General features: G+C 45.3%; 1 protein-coding gene across 12 annotated transcripts in view; it reads left to right on the top strand.

Moving 5' to 3' along the window:
* The window catches only part of ANK3 (ankyrin 3), a 369,687-nt gene extending 351,174 nt beyond the window's left edge, over positions 1-18,513 (top strand). For 6 of the 12 annotated variants that reach the window (XM_075758815.1, XM_075758817.1, XM_075758816.1 and 3 more), the window contains 2 exons: positions 13,910-13,999; positions 17,112-18,513. In XM_075758815.1, coding sequence (XP_075614930.1) covers positions 13,910-13,975 — 66 coding nt within the window. In that variant the 3' untranslated portion in view covers positions 13,976-13,999; positions 17,112-18,513. Of the gene's footprint in view, positions 1-3,587; positions 3,681-11,850; positions 11,935-12,056; positions 12,117-13,909; positions 14,000-17,111 lie in introns of all 12 variants that reach the window. The other 6 variants (XM_075758812.1, XM_075758806.1, XM_075758811.1 and 3 more) reach the window with 3 other exon arrangements.
* Positions 18,514-18,871: the final 358 nt, after the last annotated feature.

Below are 18,871 nucleotides of genomic sequence, written 5' to 3'. Positions count from 1 at the left end.
TGTTGTTTGTGACAGGGTGTTGGGTTTTTGAATCCCTCTTTATGCCTTTTCTATTTATTGCTAAATTAAGAAAAATGGAAGTTAGTGGAAATTTATATTCTGTGGTGTGAATAGAATGAGTTGGAGTCGGGGCAGGCAGAGGAGCCAAGCGGGGCTGCATGATCCTCTGCCTGACTGGCCCCGAGCCCTGGAAGGGTTAGAGCAGCTTCTGGGACCACCGTCCCGCATCGCTGGGGCACAGGCCCCTTTCCTGCCCCGCCGTGCCACCTGTCCAAACCCTGCCAGACAGCTCGGCTGTCCTCCCTCAGTTTCCAGTTAAGGTGATGCCACTGGGTTCCCCTCATTTTGTGATACTGAAGTGAGCAAAGAGATACAGACGCTCTTTGGCCCCTATCCTGCTCCTCACCCCCAACACCCCCTACATTTTATTACTCTGTTAATTTGCAGGAAAATAAATTTGGAGTAATATTTAATCTCTTCCTTATGTTTTTTGTTCCACGGCCTCATTTATCCCAACTCCAAAGTGCTTCCAACCAAGAGGAATCAAAAGATTTTGAAATGTGTAAAGCACTTTCCAGGTGGTGGTTCTTTCTTCTTAAAATACTGCTGAGGGCCTCCCCTTCATTTCTACCTTGCCCGGCTTGCACATCCTTAACTGCAGAACCTCAGTTGTAAGTTGTTTTCTGACGATGAAGATTTTAATAGCTTTCTCAGTTGCTTATATTTATTTCCCAGAAGCTTAAAAGTAAAGTTGGTTCAAAGAATGGTTTCTAGCCCCATAGCTGCATGCACCTCGCACCCCAGCAGCGGGAGGGTTGCCACAGAATAGACCACAGGGCCGGCAGGGAACCAGGCTGAAAAAGAGAATTGCAGAATTACTTCTACATTGCTCTCTCTGCTGAGACTGTCTTTGCCTGGGCGTAATACAGGAGGAGATTATAACTTCTGGAAGCGAGGTATTTCGGTAGAATTGCTTCTACATTATATAGCTTTTTTTTTTTTTTTAATTGTAGCACAATAAAAATGTTGACTGGTAGGCTGCAATAAATCATTCAGGTTTAAATTAGTTCATTTTAAACTATTCTTTCGATTATACAACCAAGAGTTCTTTTATTAGATGGTAACATAATCAGTCTCAGCAGTTACGCAGCATATGATTGTTATTATCTTGTTATTAGTTCGTGACACAGTTGAAGCAGCGAAGATCTTTCCTAATGTTCACTAATTACTGGAATACTTAAAAAATGTAAGTAAGAGCCTTCTGCAAAGGCAGTTAAAGGCAGATGGCAGAGTTCCTTTAGTGTCGGTAGGCCTTGGGGCAAACCTCGGGCTGATATTATTACGCTCAGTTTAAATGCAGGGATAAGTGTAGATGCACACTGTCACATGCTGAGGGTGTGCAACAGTGCTGCACTTCGCCCTCTGGATTCCCATCAGTGAGAAGGTAAGTTGTCATCCTCTTTTGTGTGCTTTTTACTTTTTGAAATCCCATCTAGTTTGGGAAGAATAAGTGCGTGCTTTTCTTATGTGTGCTTTTTGCACTACTACTGCTTTATTGGTAAAGGGCGATAATCCTGTCTTCTAAATAACAAGTCTTTTTATAGACATGATCTTTGAATAAACTGGTATCAGAAAATAATGTGATTTCTAAATGTGGGTCTCACAAAGCCCAAATGGGTAACAAACTAAAGTTTCTTCGAATGACAACAAGAATTGTTTCTAATGTCTTGTCCATATTTCTTCAAGAATATCTTCTAGTCTAACTTGAAATCAATAGTTTAATTACTAACACAGCCTAATTTATGGTGAGACACTTCATGTGCTGCCATGAAAACAGAAAGAGAATTTCAACTTTCTGCAAGATGTTCTTCAGAAATGCTCCATAAAGAGAAAAGTATGGAAGAAACAGATTTATTTCTGTGGAAAGAAAGAGGGAACAAAATAAAATTACTTCCCAAAGTAAGAGATTTTTTTCTATGAGCCATTGGGAAAGAGCTAAGAAGCAATAGTCATCCACCTGCAAGGCGAGGGCTGCGTCAGTGTTTTGGCACACAGTTTGCAACAAGAGATAAACTCAGGCAATTGATATTGGGCTGCTGCCTAGTGACGTGGATGAAACAAATTGTTGGCCTCATCCCAAATCCACGTAAATGCCCAGAAGTTTACAAAAGCAGTGCGGTGACAGTGTAGGCCATATAATTCTCTACAAATGCTCAAGCATCAGATTCCAGTGGTCTTTTTAAATGAGAGAACAGCACAATTGGTCTATTATCCCAAAGACAGCGATGTCCACCGCGTGGTCGAGGTGACTCCCAGTGTCAGAATTCTATCACAAATAAACCACTTGAAGCTGTTTATTAAAAAGAACTCTTCCTCAAAACGTTCGTGCCCTCTGGGAATCTTCTCCTCCTCCTTGTTACTTCTTCAGGATAGGGTTGGAATATAATTTTTTTGTATATATATTTGGCTAATGTCAGAGGACAGCAGGAGACTTTACACGCAGATGAATACTGTCATCCTGCCCTAAATGCTTTTTCTTATATAGTCCTTTTTCTCCTCCACCCACCTATGCCTACTCTTATTTTACACATAATTTCTGAAGAAATGCTTCTTGTTTGGGATGTCTTGGGCCAGAATAAAAAAAAGAAACAGAAATGCAGTTAGCAATATCCACTAGTCATGACTTTAAAAATAATTTTGGGCTGTCATTGAATAATTATAGAGAAAAATTTCAAATTTCTCTATTCAGAAAAAGGTTGGTTCAGCCCAACATCATGTGAGAAGGGCCCCTGCCCTGTGTCCGTCACACACATAGGTGTGAAGCCCTCCTCCAGGCATGTGTACGCAGAGCTGCTCGGCCCTAAAGCCAAGGAGCTCCTTGGCTTTCGGAGGGGAAAACACTGGGGCTGGCAGAGGGAGCCAGGACAGAGCAGGCGCCTGCGTGTGGCTGTGGTGCCTCCCGGCACCAAGCTGAGCCCAGCGGCGGGCTGTTTCTCCTCGCCCTGAGCTGAGGTCTACCAGTTCACGTCTTAAAAAAGGCAGAATGATTGTATTTCACGCTACAGTTTTGCTGCTTATAAGGCAGATAAATACTGAGCAGGAAAGCCATTTACATGGAGAAGTTCTTCAGAATGTTTTTTTGTACTCTTCTTTGTGGAGGTGCTCCACTGAATCCTTCCATGTGACTGTTTGCTTTGTTTATAAGGGAATTCACTTCCCATACCTTGTGAATCCATACAATTTGTTTGAAAGATTAGGTTTTGAGGCGAAAAAAGCAAGGAGTTATGACAAAGGGGGTTTTGTACACAAAATTTTTAACAGGTCAGATGCATTCCAAACACCATTTTCTACGACTTAAGAGCTGCTGAGATATTCCATACCTGGTATAGGTATCAAAGTACAGCCTGCCAAGGAGCAAAAAGGCCTCCTCCCACCATATACTTTAAGAGCAAAAGTGCAAGTCATTATGTACATAATAGAGACAGGAAAAACACTGTCCATGATAACCTCTGTTTTCTCCTAGTCCTGATCAGCATGTTCTGTCTTGCAAATGTGCTGTTCAAATGTACTAAAACTGCATTTATTAGGAATGTAGTGACAGTGAGATTGAGAGTGATTCGAGCTCAGATGAGGAGCAGAGAATTACTACAAGAGTTTATCGAAGGCGGTTGATTCTGAAGGTATTTTGTGATTTGCATTCCTGAGGCGACGTTGGCATGGACGTGGGTTTGGACTGCTGTGTCAGAATGTCCGTTTTGGCATACTGGAGCCCCCCTAGTAGTGTGCTTTCCATTGCCAGTATGTATTTATAACCAAGTGCTGGGTGGCCTTTCCTTGCTTAACCCAGAGGTTTTACAGTTGTCTTCTGCTGGAAAACAACAGTGCTGCATGGCATGTTGTGTCCTTCACTGCCACTGTTTTGCATGGCATCTTAAATACTACAGCTAGGTGTGGTGTGGTGGTCTGATATAGAGCAAAATGAATTGCAGACAGATATGGGTGACGATTTTTTCCCTTTTTTTTTTCTATTTTCCTAAGAAAAAAATTCTAAATTAAAAGTTAAAAAATTGCAGGAATGTACATGAGTGGGATATAGGAGAGTATGAGCCATGTACTCTGGTTGAAACTTGTGGTCTTAAGTGTTCTGGAAAACCTCCTCAAAACAGCAGGTGATCCTGATTTGAAACTTACCAAAGTTAGTAAGAGTTCTTTGCATTGCCTTCAGTAGACTTTATTTAGTATATTTACTTACAGATGGCCTTTATATACAGCATAATATACTTTATATACTAATAACAATGACCCGGTCATATAAATAATTGCATTTGCCCTCATTTTTTCGTGTATGGTCACATAGTATGGCAGTATTTGCCTGCAACATAAAACATAAGAAAATCATTCTACATTGGAAACCGTTACATTAACCCCTCCGTAACTTACAGGATTTATTACATTCTTATTAGAAAATCACGTAGTCAAGCCATGAAAAAGACAGGCAGTCACCAAAGTGCTATTACAGCACTAGCAAGAGTTTGCCGAAGATATAATTGTTACTTTAGGAACGAATCGTGATGCTCTGATTGCACATGTCTATATTGCTGTTACTTGCGTGCTTTGTGGAGCAGAGCATGCGTGCAGGCACTGCCCCTCCCCTGTGCTGTGCATGGCAGACAGGCTGCTCTGCCCAGCTACTGATGTGTCCACGGTACAGGCACTTTCGGAAAAGGCAGGATGACATTTCTGACTGTCTCCACCCTGAATTTTTTCAGTGTGCCAGTCATGGTCCCGTTCAGGAAAGGGCAGGAATTGCAAAAATGAGCTCAGTAGAAGTGAATATTTTGTCCGACACCTCATCTTTACAGGCAGAACCTGCTGCCTTCCATGATAGCCCTGGGCAGGTCGGGGTATAACCCTTCATCAGTAATGCCCTCTGCAGATGAGTCACGACTGGTCAGACACAGGAATGTCATTTCTGTTTTCAAACGGGGCGGGCGGTCTGGGGGTGATTACAGACCCTGAAATGCCGTTTCTGGTAAGACATAAAGTATCCACGTGCTGAAAGTTTTAAAGGCTGCACAGTTGGTCTGTGGCTGAGGTCCCCCACCCAATTTGTGTCTGAACTACTTCAGGGTCCGCTAGTTCGGAGTCAGGAAATGTCAGGATAGAAAAGAGAAAGTAGGTAAAAGGCAGCTTTCACTTGCTCTCCAACTACATCCGCTGTGTTTAAAGAAAGGCACAGAAAATTATTTTTAAACGGGGGTTGAAATTTTAACAGGGCAATGGTAAAGCAGCGTATGTAGCACTGTAATCTGCAGCCAGGGCAGATGCAGTCGGGAGGCTGTGCGTGGTGAGTGGAGGCGGCTGAACCTGCTCTCTTGGGAACGTGTCTGATCTGAGCTGGATGAGAGCTGTACCTGTCTCTTGATTAGAAAATACATGTGATATTTCTGTCATTTTCTGATTTGTAGCTTCTTTTTTATCCCCCCACTCTGCATCTCAAGCCAAGCTTCAAACAGAACAAGAAACATTTTCAAAGCAGCAATCATCAGGCCTTTTAGAGAGAGCTTGGTAGTGGAAACCACCATTTCAATAGGTATATTTTGATGATGTAAAGTTCATTAAATGATGGCATGAAATGGAAGGATCGAGCTTTGACATTGGTAGGGATCTGGACTTTAATTTCTGCACATTCCTGGGAGCAGAGGTTCAGTTTGGGTGAATCAAAATCACTGTGAGAGCATGCACAAGCTGAGTTAAGAGCTCCTCGTTCGGGGAAGAGGCATCAGGATACAGTGCTCAGAGGCACGGAGCAGCGCGCTCAGCCTGCGGAGTGACAGTAGCTCCTGTGCTTCTGCCGCAGGGCCCCGAGCAGCGGTCGGGAGCAGCAGGCTCTCGCCTGCCAGTGCCTGAGTGCCTGGTGAGTGGGTGCCGTACCCGACCCCACAGCCCCGGTGCCCCTCTCTGAGGCTCACTCTGAGCAGGGCTGGGATGGCTTGCATGGAGGGGGAAATCATAGAATCGTAGAATCGTAGAATGTTTGGGTTGGAAGGGACCTTAAAGACCATCTAGTTCCAACCCCCCTGCTGTGGGCAGGGACACCCTCCACTAGACCATGTTGCCCAAAGCCTCATCCCACTCTGGCCTTAAACACTTCCAGGGATGGGGCATCCACAACCTCTTTGGGCAACCTGTTCCAGTGCCTCACCACTCTAACAGTAAAGAATTTCTTTCTAACATCTGATCTAAATCGACCCCCCTTCAGCTTAAATTGGGCCATCTTTCCACTTCTGTGCTTTCTGACGCTCCTGGCTAGCCAAATAGTTCTTAAGGGGTGATGCAGAGTAGGAGGCAGGGACATCTTCTCTCTGGCTCTCCTGTCCCCCAGGCAGGAAGCCTGCCATGCACCGACGATGGAATACCCCAGTGCTTTTCTGCAGTCACGCCTGGACCACGGGAGTACTTATCCTATACCGTCTTATGGTACAGATACATAGGAGCCAGCCCTAGAAATCTTTTGTTGAGTTAGCATTCTCTGCGATAAAAACTGGTTTGGATGCCGGAGAAACCTGGGCGCAGGCTTCATGAATGGATGGCAGTGCTGCGCCCGTGCCGTCAGCCCGCTCTGCCGGCTTGTGCCACCCGCAGCAGCGGGAAGGGGACGAGGGTGCGCTGGGAGCCTCCGCTGCACAGGGCTGCACGGGGAGCTGCGTTGGTTCACCATAGTGTGTATTCATTACTGCCTGCGTGGTGCGTTAAAAACAACAGAGGTGCTCACGTAGCCTGCGGGGATAAAGTTTGGTAACACCAAAACCTTGAGGATAAATTGAGTGCTGTGAAAAAAAGGCTTTGCTGTGTGCCTCCGCAGCCGGTGTCAGGGCTGAATTGCTTCATTACCTTTGTTCTTCTTTCCCAACTTGTTTTTCCTCTCAGTGCCATTCTGCATTGTTGCTAACACTATTATTTCCGTTTAACTGCTACCTTAGTTCTCTGTCCTGGCCCAAATATGGAGAAAGGCTTTTCTCTCCCCCGGAGGTATTTTCCCAGCAGTCCGAGAGCTGAGTCCTGTCAAGTGTTCAGCACTCTCGAGCACATTCCCATGGGATTTAGCACTTCAGAGGGCTGAGCCCATAAAACCAGACAAGCAAGGCCTGATGCCCATTTCCACATGTAATAGGATCGCATTCTAACCTCAAGGTAGTGCAGATGTTTTTGTTTTTGCTTCCTTTCCCCTCTTCTGTTCACATGGTGGATTGATGGGACGGGGCATTGCAAAAGAAACGGGGTTTTTATGGTGGCGCAGGAATGCGAGCAATTAGCACACAAGGGAAAAATAAGAGTGCTGCCACAATGTGCACATTCAGAGCCCGATCCAAAGCTCCTTTTATTCAGTCATGACAGAAATCAGTGTCTAATTTTTCATGCTTTTTCAGAGGTTGTTAAATCTTTCATGGGTACAAATTTTTGGCAAAAACTGTTTAGTAAGATTCTTGCCAAAAGGTTTATGGTAGAATTTTGTAATGGAAAATAAAATAGATTTCTAAGCAGGGGTTATTCAAACCTGATGTCATTTTGTATCTTGTACTTTCGTTATTTCTTGCCAATTTTTGTTAAAGATTTATTTGTCTCTTTCCATACATTTTGCCCATGAAACCCCCCATTAGTGACTGCAGAGGGTTTGGTTCAGCCCGTAGTGCAGGAGTGGCACGGGAGCCTGAGCAGCAGTCAGTCAAAACTCAAACCAGCAGATTTCATGATCTTATTATTCAGAGGAGACTTATTTATGGAAAGTGAAAATGTGGCCACCCTGTAGGTGAGCAGAATTAAGGGCCTGTGCCCCACGTGAGGCACATGGGGCGTGTTTCCATTTGTGTACTCAGCTGGGTGCAGCCTCTCTGCTGCAGTCGCTGCCAGGCTGGGAGAGCTGCGGAACTGCTCCGCTCCGTAATGCCCTCGCCCCGGGGGGGACCGGCACGGTCGGAGCTGCCGGCCTCAGTAAGATAACACAGGGGTGAATTAAAACACAGACTACAAGCGCTGTTAGAAGGGCTATTCATCATGTTGTCTTCCATGCAACAAGCAACAGAGCTATGACTCAGCTCCCAGTGTTGAACTATACTCTGCCCCACTTGTGGCACCATTTCCTCCCAGCTCTCCTTGGCTTGCCTGTTGGTTTGTTGGGGTCCCCCGTCCCCCCTCTATGGCTTTAGCGATACATCTGCAAACAAGGCAGTACAGACTCAGCACAAGCGCAGGCGGAGAGTCGTGGCATCTGATTAACAAGGGTCTCCCTGAGTAGGCAGAACTCACTAATGAAAATGACCTTAATGAAAGATGTTTGTTTCTGCTGCCACTGCCACAGAGGCTTGAGACCCCAAGGAGACCGAGGCGCAGCTGCTGTTTGTGCATTACAAGAATGTGATCTCGAGACCGAAAGGATTATGACTTGATGGTGGCTTAGGCCAGTGAGGGAATAGGTCTGAGTGCTCTGTACAGCTCCTGTTCCCATTGCAGCATGGCCCCTGGTCTTTGGCGAAATAAAGTATTTGGGATCTTTCCATCTTGCTTATTTCTGTCTGCTTTTAAATTCCTTTTTATCCGTCTGGGTAAGGGACATCCAGCTGCACCTTTTTTCTCCGCTGTTACAACACCACTAGATGTATAGGAGGAATAAAAGGGACTATTATCCCTCTAGTAACAAAACAAACATGAAAGAAAACCAGAGCTCCGACAAATCTGCAGTGAACTTTGGCACAATACTGCAGCACCGACTGTATAACTCCATTTATCTGGAGGTTGCTGGGAACACCCATAATCTGCAAATAACTGTTAAGAAAATCAGTGGAGCTGGCGGAAGACTTTGAGGAAGCTGCTCTTTGCTTCTCCTGGCCTGGAGAGCAGCAGAGAGAGGATACCAGCTGGTTTTGGCAGGACTACACTCCAGCGAGCAGGGTGACATTAAAGCACTCTGCTTTGCAAAGCTTCCTGGCATGTTCTGGGGCTGAGGCTTGCAGACTGCAGCCTTTGTGTGGTTTAGACCCAGGGATATAACTGAGCTTCCAGTAATCGCGGTATTAAGTTTTCTCCCTGCCTTTCTAAAGCTCTTGGTATTGTGACAGTGATTTCGACTGGTCAAGGGTAAAATGAAGCCCACATTAAGTATGATGCAGCAGAAAGAATTTTATTCTTTAGCTGTGACGCAGATGCGCCAGCTTTGTGTTTAAAAAAAGCTTTGGTTGACAAGGTCATCTAATGTGCCATTCTAACCCAAAGCTGGTTTGAGATCTGACAAGTAAAACTGCCAGTGGGTAAGAGGTTTTTTTCCTAGCAAACATCCGTCTTTATAACTGCATAGGATTAGAAACGTCAGTAAATCAGACCTACCTCCTGCCAATTGTGAGCCCTCCTGCAATTTGTTTAACTACCCACCAGCAAGGGAATTGTGAAAGCTGGATTTCACGCGTGCTGACTGCTGAGTATTTACAGCATTTATCCTTAAACTGTGCTTAAAGGACCATGTAGCTAATTAAAACCCAAGATTTGCCGTACCTTTAAAACTGCATTTGCTGCCGAGAGACATCTTTCAGTGCATCAATACAGTTTTCATTTTAAAGCTGAACACAGTAATTCTCACTAACTTGTTTTAAGGAATAACCTTGCTCACAGAGGCAGTAAGGGGTCAAAGGACCAGAACACACGAGCAGTATTGGCTTGCCAGGTAGTCTTGCTACTGGCCATGTTTTATTTCTGGTTTTCGTGGGTTTTATTGTAGTGGCTTTGGAGATCCTGTTCATGAGAGGGAACCTCTCCATGCCTCTGTGCTCCATGGGGTGGGCGGGACGTGTGGGCTAGGGTTCCCTCCTGCCCCTTAGGGCACCGCACGGGAACCTGCTGGGGAGTCTCTGAGCCCACGGGTGGGAGGCCAGGAAAGAAGCTCTGCAGCTACTTCCCCATCTGCTGCGCTTCTGATTAAAGTGTAAAGTCTCCAGCATCAGTATTTCCCCCCGTTTCATCGTGGCTAGGAAACCCCACGGGTTTCAGTTCCCAAAACCTTTACCCAGTCACGGCCCCCCTGCCGCCATCCCCGTGTTGGTCTCGTTTCTGCTGTCTCGCTGATGAGAAAGGAAGGAGCAGGCTCCCGCTGTCGGGGCCCCCATGAAGCATCAAAGTTCAACAAGTTTTACAGTTTATATATAGCCTGTGAAAGTGTGGGGGGGAAAGACACGTAAAAAGTCTGAAACTGTTTAACTCATTATCAAGCGGTGATTTTGATGCAGCTTTCAATATGAAATAAGCAACAGTTCTGCACTTCTGGATAACGAGGAATGCCGGCCGGGGGCTCAGAGCTGCGCTCTGCTCCTCGGTACTCCCCTCTGGCTTCTGCCTGCTGCAATCCCTCCAAAGCCAGGGAACTGGAAAACCGTGGCTACAGACAAGACCAATGGCTTGTAAACAAAAGGGAAGGTTTATTTGGTTTAGAGCTTAGAAATAGCATACAAATCTAATGTCATAATGTACATCTTGAAAAAGCTGTGTTTGTAGGGAAAACGGTTTAAAGAAATAAACACCGCATCACTATATTTATTGATTATAGAGCAGTGCCAGGAGCTTATGTAGACACTATGTAGCATATAGACCACAGTAAATAGGAATTATATTTGACCTGTGCTGCTCAGTGTGTGGAAGCATTATGAAAGCTTGATGTTGAGCTGTAATAATCTCATTTCAAATACTATTTTGGTGTTAATATTGATATAACATGTTTTACACAATGTTTCTTTTTGCTTCCTCTCTCTAGTTGCCGCTTTTTCCGTAGTGGGTTGAGGGTGAGGGGAGAAGAAAAGTTTTATGGATTTTTTTTGTTTGTTGGTTTAAAGGATTATTTGTTTATGTGTGTAAATTTTTCATATGTAGGCCAGCTACATTATGATTAAATTTTCTTTGTTGATATGAAATAAATAAGCACAGACAATGGATGTTTTAGAAGCATCAAATGCAGCGCTTGCTCCCGCACCCAGGTTTGGAAATGTGACTCTATGAGGTAAAATTGTCAAAGTTCTTCTGGAACATAAGTTCGTGACTGCCAGCTAGCCTTAGATGGCGGTAACATCATTTATTTATAAGTTGAGCAGTAATTCTTGTAGTGGTATTAAGTCACTGACACAACAGTTAGGAAACGGCTTTTACATTTATTTACGCTGGTCCTATAAGTGGCTGGTGCTACAAGAAGCCATGGCTGCAGCGCTGCCGATCCCAGTAAGTCGTGCAGCAGGCCGCCGAGGCTCCTCGGCTGGCGTTACCGTGCCAGGAAAAGCCTCACGTAAGGTACCTTTCTCCGGTTTGTAAATGCTGAGAAGTCCTGTCCTTTGTGTGTGGGGGGCTGTGGAGTTTGTGTTTAGCAGGCTGTAGGCAGAGCTGTCTTTTTAAATCCCAAATTTCCCCCGCCTTATTTTGGTGTCAGACCGTGTTTCTGTGTGTGCGGGGCACTGAGAGGCTGTGAAAAGCTGACGGATGTCTGAGTAGAGATTATATCGTCGTGAATTTGTGCCTCCATCTCAGAGGGCTCAGACTGACCGCAGGATGATTTGTTGCCCAGAGAGCTTCATGACATGAATTGGTTAATAAAAGCAGTGTGCTAGAAGCTCACTACAGGCTTTAAGGACACATTCTGTAGAATAAATGCACAGGTATTGGCATGCTAAATGAGCAAGGCTTTCATACTGTTTGTGTGACATAAAGCAAACTGTTATGTAAAGTTGAAGCTAGCATGTGCTTGTTGCTTGGATTGGTGTGGAAACGTGTGGGTTTGGCAGAATATAGGCTATGTTGCTAATCTTATAACACGTTCTTTAGGGTGAGGAAGCAAAAAACATTCCTGGTGAATCTGTAACAGAGGAACAGTTTACCGACGAGGAAGGCAACGTCATCACGAGAAAAGTAATCACAAATTACATCACTGCTCTGAGTTTTTGCACTCAAGTAACATCTTTTAATATACTTTCTCCCTTTAAAATCTAGGAATAAAAAAATCGATACTTTTCATGTATTGCTTCCCACAGATCACCCGGAAGGTAGTAAGACGCGTTGTTATCCCCCATGAGAGGAAAGTTGGTGAAATGGTAATGGAACGGGACTCCCAGCAAATAACAGTAGGCGCAGAGGGTTGTGTTGACTGCTAGAAAGCGCTGCTAAAGGGCCGGAGGTTTGCATTTAACAAGAAGCCTTGGCAAAGTGCGGTGCTTGCGGTTATTGACAAGCTGTGCCTGTGGGTGACGGGGCAGGGGCTGTGTCCAAGGGGCCCGGCTGAACTCTGTCGGCACAGGAGCGTGAAGGTCTCTTTCGGTGTAACAGGCAGCAGGCCTAAGCCGTAGGTTTGGGAGCAGTTTTGTGCCTTCAAGATGAGCCATGTCCATGGGTTTGGTTAAGCCCTTGCAGAAGTTGTGCCTTCCACCCGTAGGTGTGGTGTCTTTCTCACCAGCACAAAGGACTGAGCTGCAGTCTGGTCCCCACTGGCCTACCGCTCCCCTGCGTGACACCCCTGTGCTAGCAACTGAGGGTTTGCAGGGTTCAGGGGAACGTGACCATACCCAAGCAATGGCGTCCTGCACAAGGAAGCACCAAGACTTTGTCCCTGGCGATTAAAATCGGAAGCCCTTCTGCAGGGCTGGATTGTGCCCAGCTTTAGCACCCCCAAAAAGAAGGGAGGGCAGCGGGAAGGGCAGGCCTGTTGTGTCCCAGCATGCCCCAGCCCCTCTTGCAGGGGTCTCCAGGGGTATGGGCACGCGCGGGCAGGCTGTGCCTCGAGCTCTCTTCTGTCCCACGGGGGCTTCGGGGGAACGGGCAGCACCTCTGGAGACAAATGGCTTCGGGGGAGCTCACGCCTTGTTCCCCAACACGGCCCTGGGAGGTCCATGCTCCAGTAAAGTTGTCATTGGGGTTAATGGAATTTTTGTCTGAGTGAAAACAGATTCAGAAACAAAGATAGATAACAAATACTCTTTATCTGCTGGTAGTAAAAAAAAAAAAGGGGGGGGAGGGAGGCGACAACACAGAAATAGGAGGGTTGAAACAATCATATTTCCATCCCCTCTTTCGTAGTCTTTTATCAGGGAAAAAATAAATCCTGCCCAGCAAAGGGGAAACATTTTCAATTTGCTGCAGCAGATTAGATTAGTCAGAAACTACAAATAGTTACAAATGCATCAATGCAGATCACCTGAGGGGTGAATTCTGCCGATAACCATGCATAAACAGATGCCTTTCTCTGATGTGAATGAGGCTTATGATTACTGGAGTATTTATTTTTAGATGGTTATTGAGCTGTTTTTAATGAGCAAAGCTGAACTTTATTTTGGGGTTTGCTGTTTTAAAGACACTGAAACCTGCGCTGCTTGCCACTGCCATTGGTTTTACTTCTGCGCTGCTTCAGTGGTGGTTTTTGCTGGCTTTCTTCCTCCTCCCTTTATTCCGTTACTAACCTGCTCACTTTAAAGCACAGATGTTGTGAAACATCATAACAGCAGCCACGGCCTGTGCTGTTGGAAATGTCTGCCGATCCCGGCTGACCCGGGAGGCCGGGTGGGAAAGGTGCTTTTCCTTGGCGGTGGCGCTGGATCCCGCTGCAGCGGACGGCAGGGCTCTGCCGAGGGCTGCCAGCCGGGCGCTGCAACCCGCGCTGAAATTGTAGACCTGCATTTTCTACTCGAGGATGACATTTCAGGCCTGTGCTTTTGCAGCTCAGCAGAGTGGATAAGTAGATTGTGTGTATCTTTGAAATGAAGTGTTAACGTGATTTCACTGCTTTTTACTTACCCTGTTGCAGCAAAATGTGGAGCCTGTTTTAGAAGCAGGTTTATAATTACCAGCAGTCTCTGCAGACTATGTTAATGTTTATACTTTTCCTTTAAAGCAGGGAGAAGCTTATAAGGTTAAGACAAAGAAAGAAGTCAGACACGTGGAGAAGAAGAGTTACTCATGAAAGCCGAAAGCCTACTGCTGAATGGTCAGTGTGATCCATTTTCTTCCGTTGCTAAAGCCTTTTGCCAGCACAGCGCTGCGCAGCATGGGGGCTAGCACCTGGGCCGCGCAATGGCTTGCCTTCTGCTTCCTTGACATTGCTTTCAAGCTGCAAAGCTGAATAGATGGTCCTTGATCTTGTAAGCCGAAAATGACCTTGAGCTCATGTATAGAAACTGAGCTTACTTCTTGGAACATAAAGCAAAGCCATGCTGAGGCATGTGTAAGATTTCTGAGAGTTTTACAAAGTGTAGTGTCTGTAATCTATGGCACTTTCTACTCCTAAAAGTCAACTGAAGTAGTGAAGGAGCTGCATGCAAGTAGATCCACTGGGAGTGAAAGGCTTTTTCCACCATCGGGCATGTGATCTGAGGGCAGGTATGCAAGTCAAAGTCCTTGTAAGAGCCAGTGAAGTGTCTCAGTATTTGCCAACAAATAATCCTTACTGACTGTTTCTTGTGAATTTTATTGATCCAGCCATAACGATTGTAACAAAACAGCAGCTGACAATATAAGGGCTTCCCACACTAAACCCAAATGCACAAAGACACCCTTGCAGTGGCCCTGTAACAGCGTGAGGCCAGAGGCTGCTTTGTCTCAATCACATAGTTGTAGTCACACAGGAAACGTGCCCGTAAATGCAGGAGGAGCCAGTCTGTCTGTCAATGCTGGTCAGTCAGTCACAGCTTCAAGTGCGTATATTTACCACATTCTTGTCTTTTTTTTTTTTTTTTTCTACTTGGAACTTTTCTTAGCTTTGATGAGGTTTAGGAATTTGGCAGAGGAAGTTTATGAAGTGCAAGTCTATATGTTATCCTTTTCCTATACATCTGGTATAGGATTGACCGTAGGATTTAAGAACAGGGTAAACAGGACCTGGAAAGCATACTGGGTAGTGATGCGGAGGTGAAGGACAGCAGCGTCTCTCCTGAGACACTAGTCCCTTCTGACTGCTGCAGTGTATGGCAGTCCCTAAAGCCACCTGGCCCTTACGGGCTTTCTGTGCGGGTGAGTAGTGCCATTTGACGCCAGCGGCGCTCGGTGTGTGGGATCTAGCTGAGGGCTTTACAGGATCAGTCCCTAAGGAGCGAGCGCTGCGAGGCGACTGGTGTGCTTTCAGTATCTGGTAAGCACCTACTGCATCCACCTAGCACGGCCGCTGAATTCCTGCTTTTATTGAGAGCCCTCCCACGTGTGCTAATAGAATAATACTGCCTCGTGTGGCGTGCTGCTCAACGTACTCATAAAATATTTAATGTTTTGAAAAGGGAGGTGATTCTTTTGGCACATCTTTCTCCTTCATGGAGCTCAAGGATACGGGAGGAAAGCGAGCCAAAGGGATGGCGCTGCTTGTATGAAATCGTGTCCCAAGTTGGCTCCCATGCTTCTCTACTGTCAGTCTGCAGGGGGAAACGAGTGGGAATCCATGAATTCGAAGGCACTGAAGGCAAGAGGGGGCACTGAACCCCTTAAGCAGTGCAGATGAAGAGCCTGCCAGCATAGAAGTGTGATGCAACACACATTGGGGATAAGGGAGAAGTGTTTCATTTTAAAAAAATGGCATTAGCAAGGCAATCTTTGCCTAATGTATGAAATGTATTCTGACCTTCAGAAAGCCCAAGTCTGAGTTCCTCAGAACCAAATTTGCTGCCATGATTGCTGATGCATTTCTCCTGTGATTTCCAGTAGGCAACTCTTCTGTGCTAGAGCCCCTGAGGAACACGGAGAGTCTTCCTTAGATAGTAAACCTTTGCTCGGGGGGAACTTTGTCCCGTAAGATGAACCTCTGTCGTCCAAACTTTGATATGATAAACATGACCGAATGTGCATTAAGTAATTGTGAGCCCAGTCAAGAGTCTATCGAAAACATTTTATTTGAATGCAGAAGTGCATGTATTTGCACAGACAGGGGATTCTGATAGAAAACCAGTTTGGTTTTTGGTCACAAAAGACAAAACAATTCCGTTTGGAAGGCAGAGGTGGTGCTTTTCCTTTGAATGTTTGAAAAAAATCACGTTAGCTAGATTTTGCTGTAAAAATGTCTTTGTCACCATTGCAAATAAACCCGTTGTGAAATATAGGCTGAAAGGAAAAGCCAAGAACTTTTGCATGCAATTGTACAGGACAGCACTCTGCGAGCCAGCATGACTGCTGCAATGCGAACAGGCGGCTTTTAGCAGCCGGATAGATTTATGACACCCATGGATGTGGGCAAGGACAGATTGTTTTAGCATAGGAGGAGAGTGCAGCACTCCTGCGGAATGCACGTGGACCTGTGACCTGATTAGTAAACAGACGTGTCCGTGCCAGCCTGAATCCCGCAGGCGCTGCGCAGGCCGTGCTCCCAAACAGGCTTCCCTGCGCCCAGGTGCTGGGGAGCTTGCAGGTCTTCCAGCTCCCGTTCGCCCATGTTTGTATTTCTGCTTCCTGCCTCCTTGCTGCAAGGCATTGCTGTCGTACGACAGATGTAACAAACTTGCTGTCCTTACGTGCGTGGCTGCGTGACTGTTTGTGGATGAGCAGGAGCTGGACCCCCTGTCTCCTCGGTGCCGCTCACGCGGGCCAGGCGGGAGATGGATGGGGCTGCTCCTCTTCTCGCTTTGTCCTTCACCAAGCTTCCTAAAGCCTGGACTCCACATTCCTGGCTCTCTCAGGCATGTTCCCCAAGCGACTGGCAGAGGTGGATGTGCAAGGAGCGCAGGTTTTCCACCACTGTGGAGATGCTTGCAAACAATAAACAAAAACGTGCTGTGAAAGCAGCTCTCGTTCTGGAGGTGATCCTGTTTCTTCTGCTTATAGAGAGTACCTGTTCCTCCTCATCATCGGGTCTGCCGAGCTGGTGCTTTGGGGTGATGAAATGCAGCGTGTTGCAAACGTATTTGTAAATCAGTTCAGGAGCAGCATGGACATCTGTGGCTGCATTTTCCCTTCGTGCTGGGAGCTCAACTAATGTCATTACCTACCTAGAAAGCGTGTGATTTATCCTATTGCAGAATTCCATAATGCCAGTTAGAGCTTTTCTGTTTAGTCAGGGAAAGCACGAAATTGATTCTAATGAGATACTCAGAAATGATTTGTGCTGTCTTTTCTTTCCATAGGACTGTGTGCTTTTACTGCCAGTATTCTAGAGGGATATTCACTGAAGAAAAATCAACAGGAATTAAACATTCACCTATAAAAGTGTGCGTGTGTTTGCTGCTTCCACACATTAACCGCATGGTTTTTATGCAAAAACAAAACAAAACAAAAAAACCAAACAAAAAAATTAATTTAGCATGAGCCAATTTACAGAGCATGGAAATTCACGTTCATTCACAGGATTGGAGGGTGTGCAGTTACCAATGCCGTGTATATACAAGATGCCATGCTGTTAACAGCTTCTTTCAAGCAGTTTGATGTCATCTCAAAAGAAATAAATTCCTGTGGCCGGAGGGGATGTACGAAGACGAAATGGTTAAACCATGGAAAGACACTGAAATTACTAAAATCCACAACAGCTCGCCTTATTTTTCTTGGACCCAAACTGTCAGGGTATAAAACACTATTTGTTTCTTTTTTAAACATCAATAGTTTTGCTGTAAATAAATAACACTGTATAAATTCTAACAAAATAGAATAAATGTTGATAAGGCACTGCCTTTTCGATCACAAACAGAATATTGCAAATGCATTGAGCAGGCTAGGTGTCTCAAATGGCTGCACCTACAGGGATATTCTGGGTGTATCTTCACAGATTCTTGTATATTAGCAATTATAATGTTTGTATATGCAAAAACGCTAGCTTGATTTTAAAAAAATCTTTAAAATCTGCTGCAAATTTAAATGATTCCCAAAATGAGGAATTCTGTAGTTCTGTGAAAATTTTTCTTCAGAGTACTAATATTTTGATGCATGTGTTTCACCTTATTTTGATTAAATCTTTTCCAGTTTTGCAAACACTATACCGCAACATGAAAAATAAGATTTTATCTGTAAACACAAAGCCCTTCATCTAATATTTGTTGCTGTTGCCAATTTTTCAATGAAATGACCTAAACCCCATAACATATACAGTAGTTGCATTATGGGGAGGGGGGTGCTATCTGTTCTCGCTTTATAACGGGGGTAATGCTTGCAGCTTTAGAAGTGGGTGGGTGCTCTAAGGAGCACAAGTTTGGGATATTTTTAAATGAACTGAAGAGAAATTATTAGCTAATAGACTGGCAGCACGCTGTAAAATTATTACTGTATTGTGTACTGGCTATAAGATGTAGAATCTTTCAGTAAGCCAATCATCTGTAATCATCCTAGCAGTGTAATACTAGGTTGTTAAGGCTGCTGTGTTTTAAAGGGCATTTTTATTTGGGTTTTGGTGAAATACTTTAATTTGTTGATTATATTCATATGGAAACAGCATTCATTGATAATAGCTCTAATTACATATGTATGAAAACAACAAACACTGGATGATCTAGTTGATTATTTAAGCATAAAATAAATTGTGTTAAAACTCTTGGATAACGTGTATTTGGCAGTGTTCTTGTACCCCATAGTCGGGCAGCTTCGCCAGGCCAGCCGTTTACCACCCCTGGCTTTTTGCTGCTTTTCCTGTCAGTTTCTTCTGTCTGAGCCACCTCCTCTCCTTCCCGGTGTGACAGGCCATCGCTTGGCAGGCTGTGCCCAGCCTGGGGGAATGGGAGGAAAACAGCAGCCTGCACATCCTCAGCCAAGCTAGGGAACACCCACCTCCCCGGGACGTAGGAGACTCCATGGGCGTGGGGCAAGGAACTGCGCACCGGGGTACGCGCAGCCTCTTCTCCAACGCGTGTTAGTTCTGGACTCCTTTCATTTCTTTCGCCCCATCGAGAACCAGGAAAAA

This window comes from Balearica regulorum, chromosome 7, assembly GCF_011004875.1.
Source record: "Balearica regulorum gibbericeps isolate bBalReg1 chromosome 7, bBalReg1.pri, whole genome shotgun sequence".
NCBI classification, from domain to species: Eukaryota; Metazoa; Chordata; class Aves; order Gruiformes; family Gruidae; genus Balearica; species Balearica regulorum.
The sequence above is the reverse complement of the archived record's forward strand: the minus strand, read 5'-3'. Positions and strand labels throughout refer to the sequence as shown.